The sequence below is a fragment of the Micromesistius poutassou genome (genome assembly GCF_964030765.1).
Source record: "Micromesistius poutassou genome assembly, chromosome: 7".
In the NCBI taxonomy this organism is placed as follows: Eukaryota; Metazoa; Chordata; class Actinopteri; order Gadiformes; family Gadidae; genus Micromesistius; species Micromesistius poutassou.
Window position 1 is genome coordinate 5,723,248 of NC_140277.1, and position 23,395 is coordinate 5,746,642.

Genomic DNA, 23,395 nt, shown 5'->3' on the forward strand with positions numbered 1-23,395 from the left:
CTCTCTCTCTCTCTCTCTCTCTCTCTCTCTCTCTCTCTCTCACTCGCTCTCTCTAAAGTGACATTATGACAGTAATGGCACAGTGTTGTTTGCACTACAGCTGATTGTGATTGCTACGACCGCCCAGGGACGTCCTTCAGAGTGTTTCAGAGCAGAACAACCTGGCTGCTCTTCTCCTTTCTTTGACCAATGCCAATTGTCAGGAGGCTCGTAATTGGCCGGTTATGAGCTTCCTCTTACGGGCACTTTACAGAACAGAACTTCAGATGGATGATGTCATGGCAGGGCACCGATAGATGATTAAAGACTCATTGTTTTCAGCGGTCCAATTGAGAGGCAGTGGTTTGTGATGACATTGTATTGATTGGGCTGTCCTGGTCTCGGTCTATTTGGGTCTGCTCGCTGGCCATATGCTCAGCCACCACAAGGACCCTGCAGGCCTACGACATGTGTCCGGATCCGTTACTCCTCGCGTGCTGGGAACAGGTGAGGGACTCGGGATTAGAGGCAGACAGAGACATAGAGAAAGGGGAGCGGTCAGAGAGAGAGCGAGAGACAGAGAAAGAAAGAGAGAGAGAGACAGAGAGAGCAGCAGAGAGAGAGAGAGAGAGAGAGAGAGAGAGAGAGAGAGAGAGAGAGAGAGAGAGAGAGAGAGAGAGAAGAGAGAGAGAGAAAGAGAGAGAGAGAGTGTGTGTGTGTGTGTGTGTGTGTAAATCCCAACAGCTGGGTGTCAAACATAGTTTCTCCAGTATGGACGAACAAACTCTAATGCTGTGGTCTAGACGCCGGCACAGGGGTATGCGGGTCACGTGATCAACGCCTTGAGACAAATATGGAGGCTGTAAATCAGAGCTGGCCGACGGCACGGATTAACAGTTTATGTGAAGAAAATAAATCTCAAAGGACATTGTGTGTAACTTGAAGGAGAGGAGAGGGAGGGGTTGAGGCTGTCTTTCGGTGGGGGTCTTGCCATCCCGGGTGTGTGTGTGTGTGTGTGTGTGTGTGTGTGTGTGTGTGTGTGTGTGTGTGTGTGTATGTGTGTGTGTGTGTGTGTGTGTGTGTGTGTGTGTGTGTGTGTGTGTGTGTGTGTGTGTGTGTGTGTGTGTGTGTGTGGCTGGGGTCTTATGTTCTAATTGTGTTGTCAAGGCAGGGAGGTTAAAGCTTTTAACTGAAGTGATGTAATGGGTGAGTGTGTGTGTTGCAGTACATCCGTTGTGTGTGTGAGCGAGTAAGTGAGTGAGTGTATGTATGTGCACTTGTTGTGTGTGTGTGTGTGTGTGTGTGTGTGTGTGTGTGTGTGTGTGTGTGTGTGTGTGTGTGTGTGTGTGTGTGTGTGCATCTGTGTATGTGTGTGTGTCTCTGCTGCACAATGTCAGAACAAGCTAAGGTCTATGAGATGTAGGCGAAGAGGAGATGGTGTAAGGCATAATGACCACCTCACCCCTCCTACCACCACCAGCCCTCCCTCTCTTTGTGCAAGACGGCATCAGGGAGTGCAGCAGCCACTTGAGCGTGCATGCCACGTGCAGTCCGCCCCTCTCCATCTCTCATGTGCCATAATGCTATTCTCCTTTGATTAGATTTCCTGCTCGGCTTCACTCTGACCCTGTAATACACAACCATCTCTCTCTCCTGCTCTCTGTCGCTCTCCCTCACTCTCTCTCTCTCCATCCTCTCTCTCTCTCTCTCTCCATCCTCTCTCTCTCTCTCCATCCTCTCTCTCTCTCTCTCTGACTCACTCTGTGTCTCTCCGAAATCAACACAAACCACATCATCAGCATTATCTGTCTGACCTGAATCGTAAAGGAACAGGAGACGTGGTTGTCCTGTGACCGCAGGTTCTGAAGATGAGGGAGCTGTCTTCTAGAGTTCTAAATATGGAAGCTCACAAGACATTGGTTAATGAGGTTTGAGAGAGAGAGTCATTTGCCCAAAGGAGCAAGTTTCATGGAAAGCTGTGAAGAATGATAAAACATTCATAACGTTTTATAACTTCCTCCTAAGCTTTAATCAATCATAGATGGGAAAGTGACAGTCTTATTTGCACCAAAATTCCATTAGCAGCCATAATAGTAAAATAAAGTATGTGCATCATTTTTATTGGTTTTTATTTTTATTGTAGATGTAGAGGTATTAAGCAAATTTGTTTGGTACAGTTCAATATAGTGTAGGCTTTTACAACATATATCTTGCACTCTTGAGGAATGTATGTTATTTTTGTAATTCAAAATAATGTATATTTTCGTTTTGGATGCCAGATTAACTGATCTAATATTGTCTGTTTAATTTTATCAGTCTTCCAATTCTTCCAATTTTAGGGTTAGAGTTGGAGTATTTGAGGTGTTTAAAGAGCATTATTGTCAAAATAGTGTCAAATTAAGATGAGAAGGTCAAAAGAATATTGCACATAACACATTTGGTGATACAAAGAACCAATACAGAGTTAATACTTTACATAATTTATACCATGTTTTATTATAATTGATATGTACTGGTATTTTATAGACCTGCGTTGACTGAAGGGCTGAGTATTACTATTAGTAGATTGATCTTTAGCAGCTAATGAATTAACACCAAACCAAGGGGTGGCATAAAAGAAACTTGTACAACTTGTTAAGTATTACAAATAGGCAAGTGCCTGGCAAGGAGTAGGTTGCCTCCTGTGATTCCCATCTTGACTGTAATATGTGTCCATCTGCATGAACAGCATACTACTAGGAGTGTTTCTGCTCTCTCTCTCTCTCTCTCTCTCTCTCTCTCTCTCTCTCTCTCTCTCTCTCTCTCTCTCTCTCTCTCTCTCTCTCCTCTCTCTCTGCATACAGTAACTGTCACGGTTAATGAGCACAGTGCATGCTCTGCTCTTCTTCCCAGCAATCATGACTCTGCAAGCAGGCAGGGATGGAGGGCTGGAAGGGGGTGTTGGTGGTGGGGTCTGTGAGAGAGAATAAAACGGGCAGATTAGAGAAAGAGCTGATAAGTGAAGGAGAGAGGAAACAGGAGAGAGAGAGAGAGAGAGAGAGAGAGAGAGAGAGAGAGAGAGAGAGGGAGAGAGAGAGGGACATAATAAAGAAGGACATGCCCAGGCTCCTCTCCGATACATTCCCTGCTGTCCTCAGCAGAAAGGGAGTCGCAATTAACAAGGGAGAAAAAGCATTGATTTCTCTCTCTACCTCTCTCCCTCTCTCTCTATCTCTCTCTCTGACTGTCTTTCTCTCTATATATCTCTCGCTCCTGCTCCCTCACTCTTCCTTTTCTCTCTCTCTCACTCTCTCACTATACCTCTTTCCCTCTCCCTATCTCTCTCGCTGACTCTCATTCTCTCTTTTCTCTAGCTCTCTCCGTAGGTCTCTCTGTTTCTCTATCTCCCCGCCCTAATTCTCTGGGGATCCTTATGCTGTCACCGGGCGTGCTCAGACGTTTTGTCCCAGGCATACTAATGCAAAATCCATGCTTTTAATCATGGCCTGTATGATGGATACGCTCCGATGGAATAAAACAACCTGATCCGAGCCATAAGGATCTATTGTGTAAAACAATGCAGCAGCAAATACCCCCTGCGCTGTTCCCCAGGACTCAATATAAGATGTATAGGAGTGTGTATGGCTATGAGCCACCCTATATAGGTGTCTCTGTAGAGCGTGTGTGTCTATTGTCTACATGTCTTTATTGAATGTATAGATGTATGTTTAATATGTATATATATAATTGTATATCGTTCTATTCCTACTATACCTTTCTCTCTCTCTCTCTCTCTCTCTCTCGGTTTCTTTGTCCTGGGCCTGTGTGTATGTACTTGGTCCCGGCTCACCTGGTGAGCATGGCATTAACACTTCCATGGTGAGGGGTCTGATTCCCACTGGGACCATCCATGCTGACAATGTATGCACTCACAAGATTGTATTGTATTTTGCTTGTGTGTATGTGTGTGTGATCGCGTGCATGTACATGTGCGTGTACATATGTGTGTGTGTGTGTGTGTGTGTGTGTTTGTGCGTCCATCCAGCCCGATCCAAGAGCATGGTTCTGGGGGAGCTGTCTCGGCTGTCCAGGCCCTGTTCTCCTCTGGACCAGGAGAGGGCGCTGAAGGCAGGCTGGCTGAAGAGACAGAGGAGCATCATGAAGAACTGGCAGCTGCGCTGGTTCGTGCTGCGGCCCGAAGCCCTCTACTTCTATAAGGACCAGGATGAGGCCAAGGCGCAGGTGAAATACCCAATACTAATCCTCTATCCGCCAGCATGTGTCCTCTGGTCCCGTTACAACCTCAGTAGTATGGTTCTGTTGTGTTGCTAAGCCCAAGACAGGCCCTGCTATGATCTTCATTTAGTAAGTGAAAAAGGACATCATCTTTCAACATATATAGGTATTATAAACACATAATTATAGAAGATAAAGGCCAAAATGGCTAACAATTCCTCACATAACTGCTTTGTGGTTTTGCAGTATCCATATTGTGCCTTTGGGACTAGAGACAGATATTCTGCGTGGAATATTAAATAAACGTAATTGCTCTTAATTTGTATTCTGAATGGAGAGAATACAAGAGAATATCACCCCACCCCCACAACCCCCCCCCCTCCCTTATCCCTGCATTAAGGCCTCTTCACATGTCTGCAAGCTCCATTATGGCTCTGGTTGCTGCTGAGGACGTGGTTTGTGAGCCTCACAGTGGTACCGCTGTGTTCGCAACCAGAGCACTTAGCTTGTGACCTATGAACCCCCCCCCCCCCCCCCCCACTCCCCACCCTACTCAACCCTGGGGAAAGGGGATGAGGAGGGAAACCCAAGTGGACAAGGGGAAGCGGCGGGGGCGTTAGGGTAAATAGATGAGCGAGAGATGTTTCCCTGAGTCACCTCCTCCCTCCATCATCTCCGGGCTCTGCTCCGTTGGACGGCTGCCCAGACAGCAGCAGCAGCACCACAGCCGCAGACCCTGGGAATCCATAACGGTTTACATGCACTACATGTCCTGTTCCAGAGTCGGTAATTGATTAGCGAGCGAGACCCTGTGTGGCTCTACATCGGTACTAGTGTGTTCTGCTTTACCCTGCTTTTCTGTAGGTCAGTCTTTTATTTGATGGGGGGTGGACTTCAGGGTCAGAAAATGTTCTTAAAATGTCCTAAAAAAATATGGAAGACCTGTCTTCCACTCGTCCCCTCAACCTCCTCCTTCTTCTTCTTCTTCTTCTTCTTCTTCTCCCCCTCTGTTCTCCAGGGTTGCATTCCACTGCAGGGCAGTCAGGTCAACGAGCTGCCAGCCAATCAGGACGAGCCTGGCCGACACCTCTTTGAGATCGTTCCAGGTGGGTTGGCATAGTAACAGCGGTGTGGTCAATGATCTGCCAATAGCGTGGCATCGTGAAACAGTGAATAATCACATTTATCCACCCCCTGAAAGGAGAACACTCTTCTTTTAGAGGCTCCTTTACCCTGACGTTGTCTTGGAAGAACGGGTACACACACAAACACACTCAGGCCCTTTTAGTGTGTCTCTGCTTGCCTATAAAGGTGGTGTGTTATTCATGGAGTATAAGGCGTTTTTCAAGTTCATTTCAGCAGCATAGTCTCTGCATATGTCCCCTTGCAGAGGACGAGAGCGAGAGAAATAACAAGAGTGAAGGGAGAGCGGGGGGAAAGGAGAGAGGAGGAAAGTGAGAACGAATGAGAGTTTGGTGCAGTTGCTGCGGTCCACGGGGAGTTCTGGACTTTCTGGGTCATTTCTCACGCACACAACTGCACAGTGTGCACCACCACCGCGATGCAGTGCTTACGAATTCAGCTGCTCTAAAGTACACAGCAAGGTAAAAAGCAAAACAGCTTCAGAATGAAAATAGGGGAAATACAGAACTATATAAGAGGAACACTCTCCCTGGTATGTTTTTCAAGAGTGTAATTATACCCAACAGAAGATACTTCCACTTGAGTCTCAACGTTAGCCCTGTAAAACAAATTATTAAAGTTCAGATCAGCACTTTCAAATCAGTGCACTCAAGCTATGCTAAAATGTCAAAGGAGCGGTATCAAAGCTGGGGGCGGGCAGCCAGCCGATTGATGGCTGCTTTGAACCTGGCAGGGGTCCTGGAGCTAATAAGGTCATCAAAAGTCAAAGTGATTATACCCGAGAGAGGAAACCCGATATCTATGCTGTTATTAAAATTCTTCTTTAATTTATGAATAGGCCTATTCCTATTCCTTATTCTTTTATTTATTTCCTCACCATTGCTTGAAAAGTGCTCTATAAACAAAATAATAACTATGATTATGTGCAGCAGTACGGATTTTCACATGTAGGCCTACTTTTCTCCATAACATCGATCCAAAATTATTTTTCTTCCCTGAAGGAAACGGTGGAGAAAAGGATCGAACGGGCGTAAGCCACGAGTCATTCATGTTAATGGCTAACTCCCAAAGTGACATGGAGGACTGGGTCAGAAGCATCCGCAGAGCCGTCTGGTCCCAGCTCGGGGGTGGTAAGCTAATATTCCCTCGTATCTCAAAATTAGCATTTACATTTTATAGAGCAGCTATTCAAAACAAAAGCATTTAGCCAACTGAGAATACTTTTTTAGTATGTGTACCTTGAGTGATTGACTGGAGTGTGTTTGAGGAACTGGAGTGTATGTTTGTGGGCCCCCAGGGGTCTTCGGTCAGCATCTGGAGGAGACGATGCTGTGTGAGCGCCAGTGCGACCCCCAGCGACTGGTCCCAGTGTTGGTGGAGCAGTGTGTCTCTTTGATACGTCAGTGCGGTCTGCAGGAGGAGGGCCTGTTCAGAGCTCCGGGACCGACCAATCACGTGCGAGAGCTGCAGGATGCGTTCGATCGTGGCGAGAAGCCAAAATTCGACAGGCAAGGAGAATGATGGGTCTTATAGCGCGTATTGGCATTATGCGCCCATCTGAGTGTATTGGGTAATTCATTAGATCCTCTGTGATACGCTCTTCTTTCCTCCACAGTACCACTGATGTCCATACGGTGGCGTCACTGCTTAAGCTTTACATACGGGAGCTTCCGGAACCTGTTATTCCCTTCTCTAAATACACCCAGTTTCTGTCTTGCGCTCAGCTACTTACCAAGGATAGGGGGCTGGTAAAAATAATAAGTATATTCTAGTTTATTCACCAATAAATTATTTAGGATTGATCATTTATCAAATTTGGTAATTAACCTTTTTTTTCAGGGCATAGTGGAACTTAGCAAGCAGGTGAAAGCTCTGCCTCAGGTGAACTACAATCTACTCAAATATGTCTGCAGGTAAGCCAGTGTCGATTGCAATGACAAATACACATTGTTGTAGGAAGCACTGTATAATACTAGAGGTAATGACATCAATAAACCTTTCATAATTCTTCATAAAGGGAAAATATTGTTCCTCATGCATTTGACATTTTGATTTCATCATCTCATCATTATCAAGCAATTCACATATCCCTAACACCTCCATCCTGCGTTCATACTGACATCACGCTGAATTGGAGCCCCTCCTGATTGATTGTATGTGCTGTCCTCCTACATCTCTATTAATATCTTCGATTTGTTCCTGAAGGCAAGACAGCTGAGTCCACCCAGGCAGCTCACACAATGCCAACAAAATGACTCAGTCCCCTGCATTCATTAGGAGGGAGTCTGATATATACTGTGCCAATGTCTCCGATCGCAATTTGTGTACTCAGTACCAGGGAAATGATCAGTAAATGAGGTATTTTTCCTTGCAGTCAGACAATGTTTGGTTTCTGTCTGGTCAGGTTCCTGGATGAAGTTCAATCCCACTCCAAGGAAAACAAGATGAGTGTTCAGAACCTGGCTACTGTGTTTGGACCCAATATCCTCCGGCCCAGAGTGGAGGATCCAGTCACTATGATGGAGGGTATAGAGACATAACATGTATTACAGATTGTTGCAAGAATGGAAACATATTTTCACTTTTGGGTTTAAGGGAATGAAGACCAATTGAAATATAAACTCCTGAGTTTTAAATCTTACTTAGTGTATTCCTCTGATTGTTCGTTCATGTGTCCATGTACAGGAAGCTCTCAGGTGCAGCACCTGATGACAGTGTTGATCAGTGAACACGCCTGCCTCTATCAATGGGAGGAGAAAGAGGCTGATCAGGCTCCCACAAAGACACAGTCAAGCCCGGGGCAACGCTGCAGAGTGGAGTGGATATCCCAGGGCAACAACACCCCAAAAACATGCTCCACCCTGGCACTAGACCCCAACACCTCCAAAGACCAAAGCCAAGAATCCTCCACTCCCTCTGTGGATGGCAAACATGTGACAGAATCAACGTCCCCCACCCAGACCCAGGAGAACGGGGAAGAAGGAAAGCCGGAGGAGAAGGCCACGGAGAAGACGGAAGAGAAAGCGGATATTAAAAGTGACGGGAAGCCCGGAAACGGCATGGCCATCAGCCCCAGTAAGCAGTCCAAGGCCCTGCCGTCCTGGAGGACTTCCTTCAAGGCGGGGGCTGGATCGGGAGCACCTAGGGGGAAGATGGGTGGGTCTGCGGGGGACGTATCCGCAGCCAGCGGGAGCAACTGGCTGATGAACGGCCTTTCCTCTTTGCGAGCTCACAGGCGCACGTCCTCTTCTGGGGAACGACTGAAAGACTCCACTCTGTCCCTTAAAGACACACCCCTTTTTCTCAAGGACACTGCCCTATCGCCTAAAGACCCCCAGAAAAACTCTCTGGGCGACTCCTTGCACTCCCCCGCAAGCTCACCCCTCGCCCACCGGTCCCTCGGCCAATCCCACAGACTCTCCGCCTATGACAACGTTGCTCCTTCCAGTCTGAGCTTGCCTGCCGACACCTCGACCATTTGGACGTCCTATGAGATCTCGTTAACAGATCCAGAAGACGGGGACCAGGGGTCAAAGCAAGGACATGTGAAGTCCTTAGACACGGTAACCTTAGACACCCCTCTGGATCCCAGTGCTGACATCACCAGAGGTGGTGAGGAGGACGTGGACGTCAAGGAGGAAAGCAAAGGGTTGGGCACTGACGAAGATCTTGCCAAGCTGTTGTCCAATCTAAAGCAAGAACTGAAGATGCAGCGGATCAGCTACGAAAGCTGCATTCGCAAGTATTAAAGCGGTCATGCACATTTTTCACCTTGATGTAAAGTTCTGTTATACATTGTGCGTATGCTAACTCTCTCACCCTGTGTCTCTGTGAGGTTGGAGGAGTCCTGCTCCAGATACCAAAGCCAGGTGGGAAGCCTGGAGGAGGAACTGGATCAAGAGAAGAAGAAGCTTCACATGCTGGAGATCCGGCTCAGGAACTCTGAGCGGGCACATCAGGATGCAGAGAGCCGGAACGTTCATCTCCAGAAGGAGATGGAGGACTTCTTCAAGACACTAGGGGATCTAACCACTGGAACTGCTCGGACTAGCTAGAAGAGAAACCTCTGCCTTCAAGCTTTATCTGGCCAATTGAATTGGACTGGGGTGGTTCATTCCTTGATCTTAAGACCAAACACCCCCAGTACTACTAATACTACTACTACTACTACAACTTGTGTCCCTCTTTGCAGATCCAGCTGAAAACCCTGGCCATAGCTGGTGCCAAAATAGAACCCATCTGGACCAAATGGCTTTTATGTTAACAAAATTAACCATTCCATAAAACTCTTAACTGGTCTACATCTTGAATCATCAAGTTCAGCCAAGAACATGTCTTATGATAGATATATGATAGATCTGAAATGCAGATATGTGTCGAGTTCAAATCCCTCATTTTCACATTTTAATAATGCAACAATAAAAACAATACGCTATAAGAGATTAAAATTCAATGTTTTTTATTCGCAGGTGGTTCAAAGTTTCCATTTCGGATGTTTACACTCGGTCTGATAGTGAGGCAATTTAAGATCAAAATGTACACAACTGGCCTTATCAGAAAACACTAAAACAAAACTGTTTACAGTAAAATTTTACATTTTCTATGTTATCTAGTTAAAAGATTTGAATCCTAGTAGTCCTGAATGTCTGAATGGCTTTTTATTATGTGATGATTAGTGTTTGCCACTGGATTGGATTCCCTACATAATCTGTACAATTGACATACAGACCAGAAAAGCCAATGATACACCACAAGATTTGCCAAACAGCTGTTATTCGAAACTAACGATTCTTCTTTAACTTGAACGAATTCACTTGAAAACCGATATATGCAACACCAGTCCCTTTCCAACAAGGGAACATGGGAAATAGTATTCCCATCTGTTTATTCTGGGAAACAACACTGCTTTTCAAAAGTCCTCAAAGCCTTTAAATTGAAGCCAAATGTAATCTGCTCAAAGAAAACTTTAGGAACACTGGTATACGTCCAATTTACTTTCTTTTTGGAGGCAATGGATTAAAAGCAAACTGATAAGAGAGGAAGCCACACTCAACCATTCAGATTCGGTCCAGAAAATGTCAGCCATGCGTCACAATTCTCCAAATGCATTCTGGGTGCTGGTTGCTATGGGAAACTGTCCAGCCATGATGAGGGCAATAGAGTAGGTTTGAATTCAAGCCATCAAATACATCCAAAAGGTAATCATGGCAGGTAGCAAAGGGTTTTCTGACTATCAGAAAACATATACATTTACCGTAAAATATACAGTTTATCACCTACGATCTATACTATTATATAAATCATATTGCACAGAAAACAAAGAAACTAAACAAAAATGCATATAAACAGTACTTTTGAATTAAATGTGCATTACATACAGCCATCCCCCTAGCTTCAAATAAATTAATAAATAAATAAATACACAAATTAAGAAAAATGTTTTCACTATCTTTTCAGATGACGTGTGTATGTTGTAATGTGTGTGCCTTTTGAAGCATGAACTGACGGTGAATAAGTGTGTGTGTGTGTGTGTGTGTGTGTGTGTGTGTGTGTGTGTGTGTGTGTGTGTGTGTGTGTGTGTGTGTGTGTGTGTGTGTGTGTGTGAGGTAGAACTTCCAAAGACACACCACAGAGGGAGGGCATTCTCAGAAAACCACTGACTGGAGTAAGGGCACTTAAATCAAATAAAATATAAACATATATTTAACAAATTAATTGACAGAAAAAAACATAGAAACCTGCCATGACAGTAAACTGACCATTTCAGACTCAAGCCTCCAGTACCAGCAAATATGAAGTTGCAGCATGATACTCTGTGTCTCTTCTACATTCACCCTGTTTGTCCTCATCCAACAGAAACACTGGCTCCAACTACACCACAGCTAGATAATCAATAAGGAACCAGGATAAAAAGTAGGGATCTATAAAGTTTGCCTCTGGCCAAGAACAATAATCATTTGATCTGGGATGTGGAGATCAAAATAATAACAGCCAATGAAAAAAAGTCAGTCTGGAAGGACAGAAATATACTTTCTACAAGAAATGCAAAGAAAATAGCTAAATAAAATGCATTTGCAGTGAGACCGGTGCCTGGCTTGGCCTTCTGAGCTGACCAGTTTTATCATATTCATTCAGTCCCAAAAAACAATAAAAAAAATGCTAAACTAACAATTCAAAAAATATATTAAACATGATTCATCTTTAGATGCTAACGGTAATACGGCAATCTTCTGTACATCAGTAGCTTAAAAACAGCAATGTTTCCAGTATAGTTAAAAACCTCCCTTCCATAACATACATCACAAAGTCACATCAAAACATACTTCCAATTCTTCGCAGCAAAAAAATAATTTCAAACAACAATCATTTACAGCAGTATGGGGGACAGGGAAATAAAAACAATCTGTAAATCAAAAGTATATCTCTAAAAGCTAACAAGAGGTTTTATTGGCCAAAAGCCTGTCCCATCACACTAGTGTATTGGTGGTTTCTTTAACCATTTGTGTTAACAGCGAGGTTCAAATATCTGGGTCCACTACCAACAACCGTTTCATCAGCACAGTTGAAGCCCCACTGGGTTCTCGAGGTGCCCCATAACCCACGTTACGTTCTGGAGCTTCATGTCATGTTAGTTCACAATGGTTTGGAGAGTACTTACTGCCTTTTAGTGGCCAGAGGTCAATTAAATTGGCTTTAAAAGGTTTCTAATTCAGCAGTACAACACAAAGTAATGAGAAACAAAGCGAGAAAGATGAGAATTTGAATAAAATGCGGAGTTTCAAAGTCCATTTAGTAAATGTACATTCATTAAACATTAAGTAACACACTCCCTCAGAGGTATGGTAGCAATTATCCCCATGGAAATGTTTTACTTTGCGATTACAATCGGAAAGCTTTTGACTCAAACAAGATGGAGCAAATGTTCAGGTTTGGGAATGTTTCACCTTTTCCGGAGTTTGGATACAGGCATGATATAAACTACACAAAGAGCATAGAAAGGTACCACTGTAGAGACATGCCGCTCTAGTGGGTTAAAATCAGATTATTTTCCAGCAAGAAAAAGTTGTAAACATGCATCTAATGTATTTAAATATCTCTCAAATATTTTTATTTGAAAGGGAAATTGGAAATATGCTGCAACATCACCAGATATAATCCGTAATGATGTACATTTTGCATTTTTTTTCTTTTTACTGACGTTCGCTTTTCAATGCCCCAATATTTGATAACCAGTTTGGTAGTGGACTCCAGATATTTTGTACCTTACTGCATATGTGTGTACATGTGTATGTGTGCGTGTGCACACCTGTGTGTGTGTGTGTTTGTGTGTGTGTTTCATTGTTATCTACAGCAGCCCAGAGCTCCTAGCGAGGTATGGCTGTCCAGGCTGCTCTCTGTGTCAGAGGTCATGGTAGGGTCACTGCTGGGGTCACTGGGGTCGGTGGACATGGACGAGACGTCGTTGGCTGAGGAAGAGGAGGATGCTGGCTGTGGGGAGCTGTCAATCACTGCTGCACCTGTGCTGCGAGAAAAACAAGGGAACACACCTGATACACCTGTAGCGACTTCAATGGCCTTCCTTTACCAACGCGCTGCTGCAGTATGCAATGCCAGGGGTACTTAAAGGAGGGCTGGTTGGCTATTTTCGAATAAACATGAGCAATATCCTGGCTACATAGAGCCTGGGCAAAAGTGGGTGCTATTCCTTCCTCTCGTCATCTTATAATCAACCTCCGTCTGCTCCCTGTGTGAGGTAGTGTGCCACATCTGCAGACATTACCTCAACGTCATGGACGGTCTTAACGTTACTGCTGCTGACATCATTCCACCCATTACCGTCGTCTAATGTATCATCCCGGTTGGGATTCCAATACACTAGTATCAGGTTTGAGGGGCACCGCACAACAGCGTTCTCTGTTCTCTGCATTCCCAGGGATGACTCACCTAAAGGGGGAGGCTGGCCTCGGATCACGCCGTTTTTGGTGTACTCCTCCCAATCGTACACCTCCTTATAAATCAGATCTGAAAACGAGGAAGGAACAAGGGACAAGGTTTGCGGGCTGTGAGCATGAACATGTACGGTGAAGTAGTGCAGCGGTGATGGGTGTCAACGGTGGAAAGATGATGTCAGGATGGAAGAGAAATAGGTCCTCAAGGCTGGGGATCGCATGGAGTCCAGGGAATCCCTGTGTTTCTAATTTGGGGCACCATTGGCTGGTGTGGCCCCGCAGACACGAGGTTACGGTCGTTATCACCTGCCCCGAGACTGAGGATGAGCTCACCCTGCAGATATTTACACACACGCTTAGCCCCTGATCTGCTGGGAGGCTTAGGAGCTCCAGTGTGGAGCTGGGGATCGCTGTCCGTGCCTGGACCTTGGAAAGGGAGTGCAAGTGAAGCCAAGGTAGGGAGTGTTATTTAGGCATGCAGTCTCACCTTTCCACTCATCCACTGTGTGCTCTCTCTCCTCCAACTGCTTGTCTGTGAACTTTGGAGGGGGCTGGATACAGAATGAAGTGGAAAGAAAAATCTGTGACAATTGCTTAAAATGCATTTGAATTAGGAAATGACATGAACTCATTGGACATTTTAAGAACGCTCCAAGGTCTGTGATCCACTTACCGCCTCCACCTCGGCTGGGTCATACCAAACATTAATGTAGGGGTGCTTCAGGGCTTCGTCTACAGAGATGCGCTTGGAGGCGTCGATAACTAACATTTTGGACAACAGATCCCTGGCTTGGCTCGCTGCAAGGACAAAACGGATTTACCATTTAATCATTTATGAGACAATTGTATTCAAAGCGAGTGAATACAGATTATTATCATCAAGGAACGGGAAGGGATTACATTGCTCATAGGTGGCTATAACTAGGCTGAAATTGGGAACCCTAGCCGAACCTTAGAGTTGGGACACCCTGTTACATTATACCGTCCCATAATATGAGCCCTTAGTCAGCCCATTATAACTAATAATAGTTTTAATATAAATCTTTAGGTGTGTGCCCACAAAAACAATCTGATTCTGAAAGTCAATAAAAAAAAACACAAATACACAAGAGAGTGACCCCAGTACCTTTGAGTTTGTTGTGTTCTGAGTCGGCAGGGAAGAGCACATCGGGGAACAGCTTCTCAAAGCTGTAGCCCGCGTAGCGGGGCCTGTTCTCCACGTAGGTCCTGACGGACTGGTTCAGCTTCATCAGGAATTCCTGGGTGGGGGTACCTAGCTGCTCGATCACCTTGTTCCACTGGTCAATGTCTGAAGGGTTCCAACGTTGAGGAAAACACACTAGGGGCCCTTTTGTGCCCTTCTGTGTGCCACGCCCGCAGAAACTACAACACCCGTCGTCAAACATACCAAAATAATCTGGAATGGGTGTATTTGCATAAACAAATAAATGATCCATCTATTACTCGACTAAAGCATGACTAGATTGTAAGACAGTTAACATACATTTAATTTACATTCAGCATATACATTTTTGTGTTAAAAAAAGGGTTGACTTAAGGAGAGCTAGGCTAGCTAACACCTAGGTAGGATGAGTGTTAACGATTCACTTAAGGAGAGCTAGGCTAGGTAACACCTATGTAGGATGAGTGTAAAAAGGGCAAAATAATGGGATGGAATGGGAGGTATGACATATGGGAGGTTGCTTATGGAACTGGGATCAAACAGGAGCTTAATGACAGAGGGTGGTGAGATGGTGCGTGGATTCACTTCAAAGGAAGTGACACGCGCTGCTGAGGGAAGGATACGGTCAGAGCCGGGGAACAGGACGCTACCCCTGATCATCTCGGCCACTATGCAGCCCACTGACCACACATCCACTGCAGCCCAGAGGGGAGATGATGCGGGGGAGGGGGCGGTGGCATGCAAAATGCAGATGATGACGGCAAAGGAAGAAAGAATACACAAAACACAAAATAAGATAAGACACAAAAGGAAAGGATGGCATGGCAATGAGGGACAATGAACGCCATGCAAAACAAATATGAATGAATCAAAGAAAATCAGCCGACAATGAGTGGATGGGAGGGGGAACGTCGCAGCGGTACAAACAAAATGTAACGGAACCAGCGTTTGTCTGGGAGGTGCATTGCAACGACGACAAGGCTGACCTAAAACTGGCCCTGACGTGAGTAATGATATAGGCCTGGTTAATGACAAACGCCACAAGCCTGCCAAGTAATATAGTGTTTGTGCCAAGCATCGATTGCCATCTAAAAGGAAAGAACAGGCAAGACTATGCGGTGCAGCAGTGTCGGGGGGGGCACAGAAATCCAGGAGAATATTAACGGCGTCAAGATTTTCAAGGAAGATAATTATTTTTAAAAAAGGCACAAGGATACAGTCCCTTCCCGGGAACAGGATTTTATGGCGGACCATTTCTGCCAGTATGCAGCCCACAGACCATATGTCCACTAGACGAGTGGAACACGGCGAGCCCAGGAAACGAGAGAGCCAGAGCAGCGGGTTAGGAAGCGCTACTTAGCATTAGTGGGGAAATTAAGCTCTATAAATAAAATCAACACTTGATTACATAAAACGATATCCCCGACACCCCCCATTTGTTCACAGATGAACGAACCGCTCTGCAGATGATGGAGTTTATGCGGTGTTAGAGGAAACAGTAGAGAACGAGACACAGAGTTTTAATCAGAAAGGGGGGAAAGTAGGCCGGTGTTATTTGTAATCAAAGCCCCGTGGACACATCCAGGTTAGGTAGATGTAGGGAGGTAGATCCCGGAAGGTAGAGCCCTCATGCGCTGCAAGAGAGGGGGAGATACTAACCGTTGGCCTGGTAGCCCATGCCGAGGATGACCTCTGGCGCCCTGTAGTAGCGCGTGACTACGTACGGGGTCATCAGGAGACCCGTGGCGGCGGTCCGAGCCAGACCAAAGTCCAGGATCTTCAGGGTGCAATCGGATTTCACTACGATGTTGCTGGGCTTCAGATCCTATAGAAAACATACACAACCAGATTGAAAATACTGTGTCATTTCCCTTAGTCTATTAGCATTCTAGGTAGAGGATGCTGAATTTATTTAGGATAGTAAATAAAAGGAGGTTGTATGACAAATATAGGAAGACGGCAGACAGCCAGCCAATAAGAAGTACAGTATAACCATACTTATACTTTCTATCGGCTTGCTGTCTGCCATATTGTTATACTTTGTGTGGGAGGCCAGTGTAATGACATGCATACTGATTTGATGCAGTTTGCGGCCGCACCAATGTGAGAGTTCAAGTCTCTGTGTTTGAGCTCCACAAACATCGACCCTGACTGCTCGCAAGACATACTAATACGACTATCAAGTCTGAGCGAGGTCCACCACCTCCCGGTTGATGCAGTCTGTTCTGTCACCGCTGTTTTTCTGGGGGTTTTAAATTACTTTATGGTGAAACAGAGCTCGATACGTCAATAAGTTCCAGCACGTTTTCTGAAGGAGAATTTCCGGCATTCTTTTTTTCTTTCGCTGTGGGTGGGTCATTTTGCAGTTGTGTCTGCCTCAGCTAAAACACCTTGCGTATATATTATGTACGTACACACACACACACACACACATACACACACACACAGTGAGCCACGCTACTTGCATGTGAAGACTCTTTCCTTTCTATGTCTATCAACGGACCACAACTGTGCGCACAGCTCTGTGTGCACAGGGCGTCAGAATTTATTAATGCACCTGCTAGGATCATACAATACGTATTTGTTTGGTACAAATACTGATTAACAAAATTCACAGCTATTCAGAGGTGCCATTAAAGCAAATATCTATGATTGGACTGTTGATATGAACAGTTATTATGTAAATAATTAAACAATAATTAAAATGGTGGACCATGTTTACATGGTGGATCCCTGCTGGGGTGTTCTATTTCTATTTCTGTTTGCTCATTCCATGAGGAGCCCTCAGCACAGCGACTCCGACACGAACACCCCTGACACGGCTATGATATTCAGAATCCTCCGCGCAGATGGTCGCTAACAGAGAAGCTTCAAAATGGCTTCTGGAATCGACAGTTAATCTAGGTAATCATGAAGCCATTCTGCTAACCTAATTTCATATATTATTATCAAAAAAGACATACATTTTTTATTTCACCACCGAGACAGTGCTGCTGCTCGCACATGGGCCTTGCTAGTGCATATATGCTAGGACAGTGCTATTTGGCTTGGTGTACTCTTTAGCAGGCCCTTTTATCACAAGTGACAGTGAATTTAGATTGTCATTCAGGAGCACGTTTAGGGGGTTGGGGCATCTTGCACAAGAATGCTTACAAGTAGGCTGAGGACACATTGGGATCAAACAGTTTCAAACACCTTGGTCGTTCCAGCCCTCCTGCCAGCAAATGACTTATCTATCTCAGAACCCCAAAGTATGATTATAATGCCAGTCAAAGCATGAAGGTAAAGGGGTACCCTGTGAATGATGCCGGCGGCATGCAGGTGCTTGATGCCACACAACATCTGGTAGAGCAGGTAGGACAGCCTCTCGTGGTCCAGCTCCATCTGGATCACCTGGCACAGGTTGGCGTCCATCAGCTCCATCACCAAGTACCTGGAGGGAGGAACACAGGTCACACTCAAAATGGTGTCCGAGCCATGTGCTCTATCTGGGACAACACTAAGGACATACAGTACACATAGATGGGCTTGGACAGAACAGAACAGTGCATGTGTGACCATACACACACATACACACAAGGGCAATCCTCCCCCCCCCCCCCCCCCCTGCGCGCGCGCGCGCACGCGCACACACACACACACACACACACACACACACACAGAATAGGCCTATTTCCTTTAGGGCTGTTTCCTCCCCGTTTTAAAGGTTATTCTACTGAATTTAAGCCTATGATGCCCTGTGAGATTGTCATAGATGTCCTTTAAAATATACTTCAATTTGACGTTTATAAATAAGATATTATATACATATGAATTAGCACAGATGTCAACATTCACCATACATATGCAGTATATAGCTACTTACACATCTTGGAAGTCTTCTAATGTTTTTTGTGGAGTGAATACATGTAATAAACCGATGATCTATAGAGAGAGGAAAACGTGTATTAGTATAACTGGGTCATCATCAACTACCATGACTGAATTATTCATCCATAACATCATCTTTCTCCACTTACATTTTTGTGATTGACACATTTCATTAGAACTAGTTCTCTGTAGGCCCGCTTGGCATGGGTCTGGTTCTGAAAGGGCCGGCTCAGCTTCTTGATGGCAACATTTCGTTCAAGGTTTTGGTCATATGCAGAGCTGCAGAGCAGAGGGACAAACAATCACAAAATGCACACCGAAAGATGTACACACAAAAAGGGAAATAAACAGAGGTTGTATTGTTTCATCATGGTATTTTACACCTTGAAGAAGATAATCCAAAATCCAAAATTAAACCTAGAACAGAATAACGTCAAGGCCCAAGAAAACATCTGCATTGAGCAAGGCATACTATACTTCTTGTTGCTAAAATATTTATATCGCTTCACTCCCATACAGTACACAACCTCCAAGATACATACATGAGTAGGAGGAGATGGAACACATACCACACAATACCCTGGGCTCCAGACCCGATAGGTCTTAGGTTCTGATACCGCCTCAGAACTGTAAACGTTGAATCCCCAACATCTATGCTGTAGAACTCTTTTTCTCTCTTGTTTTTGTTCATGGTGAAATCTTCTATTAATGCTTTCTGAGCATCCAAAAGATTCCTCTGTGTGAAAAAGAAGGGGGTGGGGGAGAAATACAAAGTAAATAAGTAAGAGGTTGGACAGGCTGTGCCATTAATCGTCTCAATGAGATATCTCAATATTTTTAGTTGAAGACTACATTTGAATAAAACATACAATAATATAAATAAACCCACGCATCACATTGTACTTTGTGCGGTAGAAGATGAAACATTATTCAAACGTATAGATTCAGACTGAACATACACCTAAAAACACAGTTTTATCTATTTTAGATAAATACATCTGCCATAAATTGTGATCTTCTCTGACCATTCATTATGAGGCTATGTAACGAAAAGCTTACATAGCCTCATATTGAATTATCGCAATTTTTTCTGTGTGACATTACATCATGAGTCCAGATTTCACTACCGTCATCACAGCCCTAGAGGTCAGATGGTGGTGGTCTAGAGCTCTCTCCAGCTGATATATATCACTAGCTGCTGAGTGGAGCGGCCAAACATTTGAACATGACATCACATGGCTTTGAGCCGAGCTACAGGTTCCCCCTCTCGGGATTCAATATCAACCTCAGTGGGACGCGTAGGACGCCAGGCCCCAGCCGGGCTTGTGGCAGGGCGAGAGGGTGTGAGTGTGTGTGTGCGTGCGTGCGTGTGGTTATATGTGTGTGTATATGCGTGTGTGGTTGGAGAAGGTGGTGGGGGTTGAAGTTCCAATTCATCATATGAAAGGCGACTCGCAGAATGCCTCGGTCACACCGATGGAAACCAAAGCCAGGGAGGATGATGGTGCCTAATGCTTGAGTATTTGGGAGGTTTTGGACAGTGGCCCAGGACTGGCTGGCCAGTTCCCCCTGGAGCAGGACTTCCACAGGCACATGCTAACTGGGTCAAGTGACACCGGGATGGGAGGGCGGGGAAAGGGGGTCTGGCAGACAGGGCACCCTGCGAAAGATGCTCTTTTAATTGCCCTGGTGCTCCCAAGCCCAGGGGATCACCAGGTGTTGGGTAAAAAGCACAACTAAAGCACAATTAGAGACAAATTGACGAGGGAATGAACATTGGCAAGCACACCCATCCTTTGCTATGCTCTGCTACCATGAGTGGGGGAAAATGTTCTGGCTTCCTCCCTTTACTTTAAAAGCGCTTTTAACATTCCTCCAATCAACATAAGAGGAACATAAGCCAGCAGCCCTACAAATCCCAAGACAAGGGCCATATGATGAAGGTAACTGCCAGGGAAATGAAAATGTGTCAGCTTCAGACGTCACGTAACATCACACAGCAACTTCACGCTCCATTACCAAACCAGCTCCATTACCAAACCATCACCAACACAGCTTATCGATGACGAATGAAGGTTAAGGTTGGAGTGTGACTACTTTTGGGAGTACATTTAGAATTGTTGTGTTATTGCATTTTAAACCAATGAGGACATATTTATAAATGAAGACATTGATTTTAGATAATACATTACCAAAACGCTACAGTGTCCCTTTAAAGGGACACTGTGTGCCTAGCAGTGTCCCTTTAAAGGGACTCCCTTTAAAGAGACACTGTGTAGCGTTTTAAGTAATGTATTAACTAAAATCAATGTCTTCATTCATAAATATGTCCTCATTGCTGTAAAATTGCCTCTGCCATTGATCTGATTTATCCTCCTGAGCAAAGAATTTCTTATCTGTATTTACATTGAACAGCTAAGTCCTTAGGAAGCTTCAATATCCTTCCGGACTATGAAAAACTATAACAGCCGAGAGGGGCATAAAGCACTACATGGTACTAGCTAGGCTTAACACGTTTTCGCTCAGAGCCAGCGTGAAACGTAGAAGGAGCTCAGCGAGACACGCTTGTCACTGCCCTGGCAAATTTGAAAGCCTGCACTGCACTTTCGTTCACAATGCAAGATCATACTTATGACAAGCCACAGGAGAAGGAATCCTTGTGTCGCCAAAAAAGTTAAAAAGGGAAATTAAAAAGGCCAAGGTGACCGGAAAATTCAAAAAACGTGTCATGTTGTCATAGCTTCTTGGCACATACAGTCTACGTACATTTGAAAAAGCGAGGAGCACTATTCGTTTGAATGCAGAATACTATTTTACCACAAGATGGTAGAATTCCTACTGAGTGTCCCTTTAAGCATTGTCTAATGATGTAATAATATTAATGATAATGTTTGAGTGGGATATAATGTTTAGATGGCCTTCTTATAAATTACATTATAGTTCATAAAGACTCCTAACTGCCTTTTTCTCCATACAACCACAGCTGCAGAACATGCGTTGTGGTAGAGTTGAATATTCTGCTGCATAAACAGAATTCTCTCAACTAATTACCGGTATTGGAAAAAGCCCAGTAGTTGCTTACCAACGCAGCAATGGCAGAGTAAGTGCAAGTGAAATGTCTGGATCTTGTCAATACAACGTGAGGAGGGAGGCAGGGGTAATAAATACAGAACAGGGCCTGCTGTGATAAATCTAAATATTGTTGTATTCATCAGGAGCAGAAAAACGAACAGGAGGGGCCCTCCTGGTATGCAGTGTCAACACCGGCTTGTTAGGCCTAATCATGGGTTTACAAAATAGATGCTCACAGCGCACTTATTAAGGCATGATTATAATGATCATGTGTAGTCATTAACCCTATATTACTAATAAACGTGTCGTGTGTTGTTCCAACATCCGATATGAAAACATGCCGTGTGTAATCGCTTGCATTACTTAATCCTATAGGCTTACGAAATCCCCTTATTATTTGATCGACCTGCATAGACGTCTACTCTGGAATTCAAAATATTTCCACACAGCGAAATAAGGCTTTCAGACTCCCCATCTTTATGGTCGATGATAATTAACACGGATGACATGAACATCTAAGTAATAGCAGTGCAGTTGTACATCTCCAGAAGGCCTGATGGACCAACATTGCTGTGGGGGGGGGGGGATCAATTCCGACCAAACATTCTGTGCGAATGCCTTAACCTTGGCTGCACGACCCTTTCCAATAAACACACGTAATGGACGAAAATGGTATTTTTAAAAATTATTTATATATATATACAATCGCAGCTTCATAACACATTATAGTGGCTGAATGTCGTAACCTATACCAGTGGAACGATTCGGAGAAGTATGTTAATGAAAGACAGCTATGATATTATGAACAGTTAGCCTATTCCCATCGATTTTAGGCTACATTATGGCCTGCCAAAACCCACACGCCGACAACTGACACACGACACGCACACGTCGTGATATTAACTCGCTACAACGTTTATTTGTCGTGAAATTAACATATTTTATAAAGGCTGTACCGCTAACACCCTACTAGACAACAAATGCATGGAAAGGTAGCATGCACATACGACCCTCCCCCACCACGAAACAATGCATGTCCAAGAGGCAGCGATCTGGATCTTACCTCTGTCGTCAAATGTAAGCACTGCTTTCTCCACGGTTCGATTAATCACCGCTATCTTATTTCAAGCAAATAAATTGGCTTAACGTCTACAAATATATTTTTAGTCCGTTGTTCGGCTCGAAAACATGACCTCACTAGATTCAAGTGGCTACGTTTCCATTGCCTGACAGCAGGCCGTACGCGCTGTCTGCAGAGGGCATGCGTACCCTTCTACGTCATCAGCAGCGACACACCCACCGACGCTTGCCCATTTCTATCATATCGCTCTTGTCTATCTATTGGTCTATCGATCGATCGGATATATCTATCTGTCTGTCCATCTATCTATCTATCTATCTATCTATCTATCTATCTATCTATCTATCTATCTATCTATCTATCTATCTATCTATCTATCTGTCTGTCTGTCTGTCTGTCTGTCTGTCTGTCTGTCTGTCTGTCTGTCTGTCTGTCTGTCTGTCTGTCTGTCTGTCTATCTATCTATCTATCTATCTATCTATCTATCTATCTATCTGTCTGTAACGTCAGTAATATCTGTTCATCTATCTATCTATCTATCTATCTATCTACCTGTCTGTCTGTCTGTCTGTATGGCAGATGAACAGCAGTGTCTACTGCATAAGGTCTTGGATTGTCTCTGACTACTCTAGGGCTTTAGAGGGTCTATTATAGGCTATTAACTGCTACTAAAGTTATTGTTTGGTGCATAGTCAGACATCTAAATAAACTGTGTGATAAAATACACAGAAAATATTGTCATGCCTTCTGGATCACAACCTAACTCATGTCTGTTTTTATTTATTTAACATGAGGCATTAGAAAGTACATTTTGCCAAATTGTTATGCTTTGTGTTTTGGAGGCAATTCATCAAATGTATATTAACCTGTAAGCCATTACCATTCACAAAGGTCAAACATTTG

The 23,395-nt window shown here is 44.4% G+C and overlaps 2 protein-coding genes across 4 annotated transcripts in view; one reads left to right on the plus strand and one right to left on the minus strand.

Annotated features, from left to right (window-relative positions):
• The window catches only part of arhgap22a (Rho GTPase activating protein 22a), a 13,298-nt gene extending 3,550 nt beyond the window's left edge, over nt 1-9,748 (plus strand). The window contains exons 2-11 of one of the 2 annotated variants that reach the window (XM_084470343.1): nt 419-486; nt 4,004-4,200; nt 5,213-5,300; nt 6,339-6,467; nt 6,635-6,845; nt 6,953-7,085; nt 7,177-7,250; nt 7,742-7,863; nt 8,023-9,079; nt 9,173-9,748. In XM_084470343.1, the coding sequence (XP_084326469.1) occupies nt 419-486; nt 4,004-4,200; nt 5,213-5,300; nt 6,339-6,467; nt 6,635-6,845; nt 6,953-7,085; nt 7,177-7,250; nt 7,742-7,863; nt 8,023-9,079; nt 9,173-9,392 (2,299 nt within the window). In that variant the 3' untranslated portion in view covers nt 9,393-9,748. The remainder of the gene's footprint in view (nt 1-418; nt 487-4,003; nt 4,201-5,212; nt 5,301-6,338; nt 6,468-6,634; nt 6,846-6,952; nt 7,086-7,176; nt 7,251-7,741; nt 7,864-8,022; nt 9,080-9,172) is intronic. The other variant, XM_084470342.1, reaches the window with a different exon arrangement.
• Nucleotides 9,749-9,775: 27 nt separating this feature from the next.
• Nucleotides 9,776-22,640, minus strand: mapk8a (mitogen-activated protein kinase 8a). Of its 2 annotated transcripts, none has more exons than XM_084471009.1 (12): nt 22,475-22,640; nt 18,909-19,075; nt 18,489-18,618; nt 18,335-18,393; nt 17,764-17,902; nt 16,129-16,294; nt 15,093-15,164; nt 14,413-14,595; nt 13,960-14,084; nt 13,774-13,837; nt 13,282-13,359; nt 9,776-12,854 (listed from the first exon to the last, which is right to left on the minus strand). In XM_084471009.1, exons 2-12 carry the CDS (start codon nt 19,028-19,030, stop codon nt 12,679-12,681), a joined length of 1,314 nt encoding a protein of 437 aa, XP_084327135.1. In that variant the 5' UTR covers nt 19,031-19,075; nt 22,475-22,640; the 3' UTR covers nt 9,776-12,678. The 2 variants fall into 2 exon arrangements, with proteins under 2 accessions (XP_084327135.1, XP_084327136.1); XM_084471010.1 differs by having other exon boundaries at nt 12,711-12,859.
• Nucleotides 22,641-23,395: the final 755 nt, after the last annotated feature.

Bases quoted from the DNA above. Each gene is read 5' to 3' on its own strand.
- mapk8a (XM_084471009.1), bottom strand. From the start codon at position 19,030: ATGAACAAAAACAAGAGAGAAAAAGAGTTCTACAGCATAGATGTTGGG. The intron at 16,295-17,763 runs GTACCCCTTTAC...TGTTTTCTATAG, and splicing joins CCGCCGGCATCATTCACAGG to GATCTGAAGCCCAGCAACAT. The intron at 13,838-13,959 runs GTAAGTGGATCA...TTCTGTATCCAG, and splicing joins ACCCAGCCGAGGTGGAGGCG to CCCCCTCCAAAGTTCACAGA.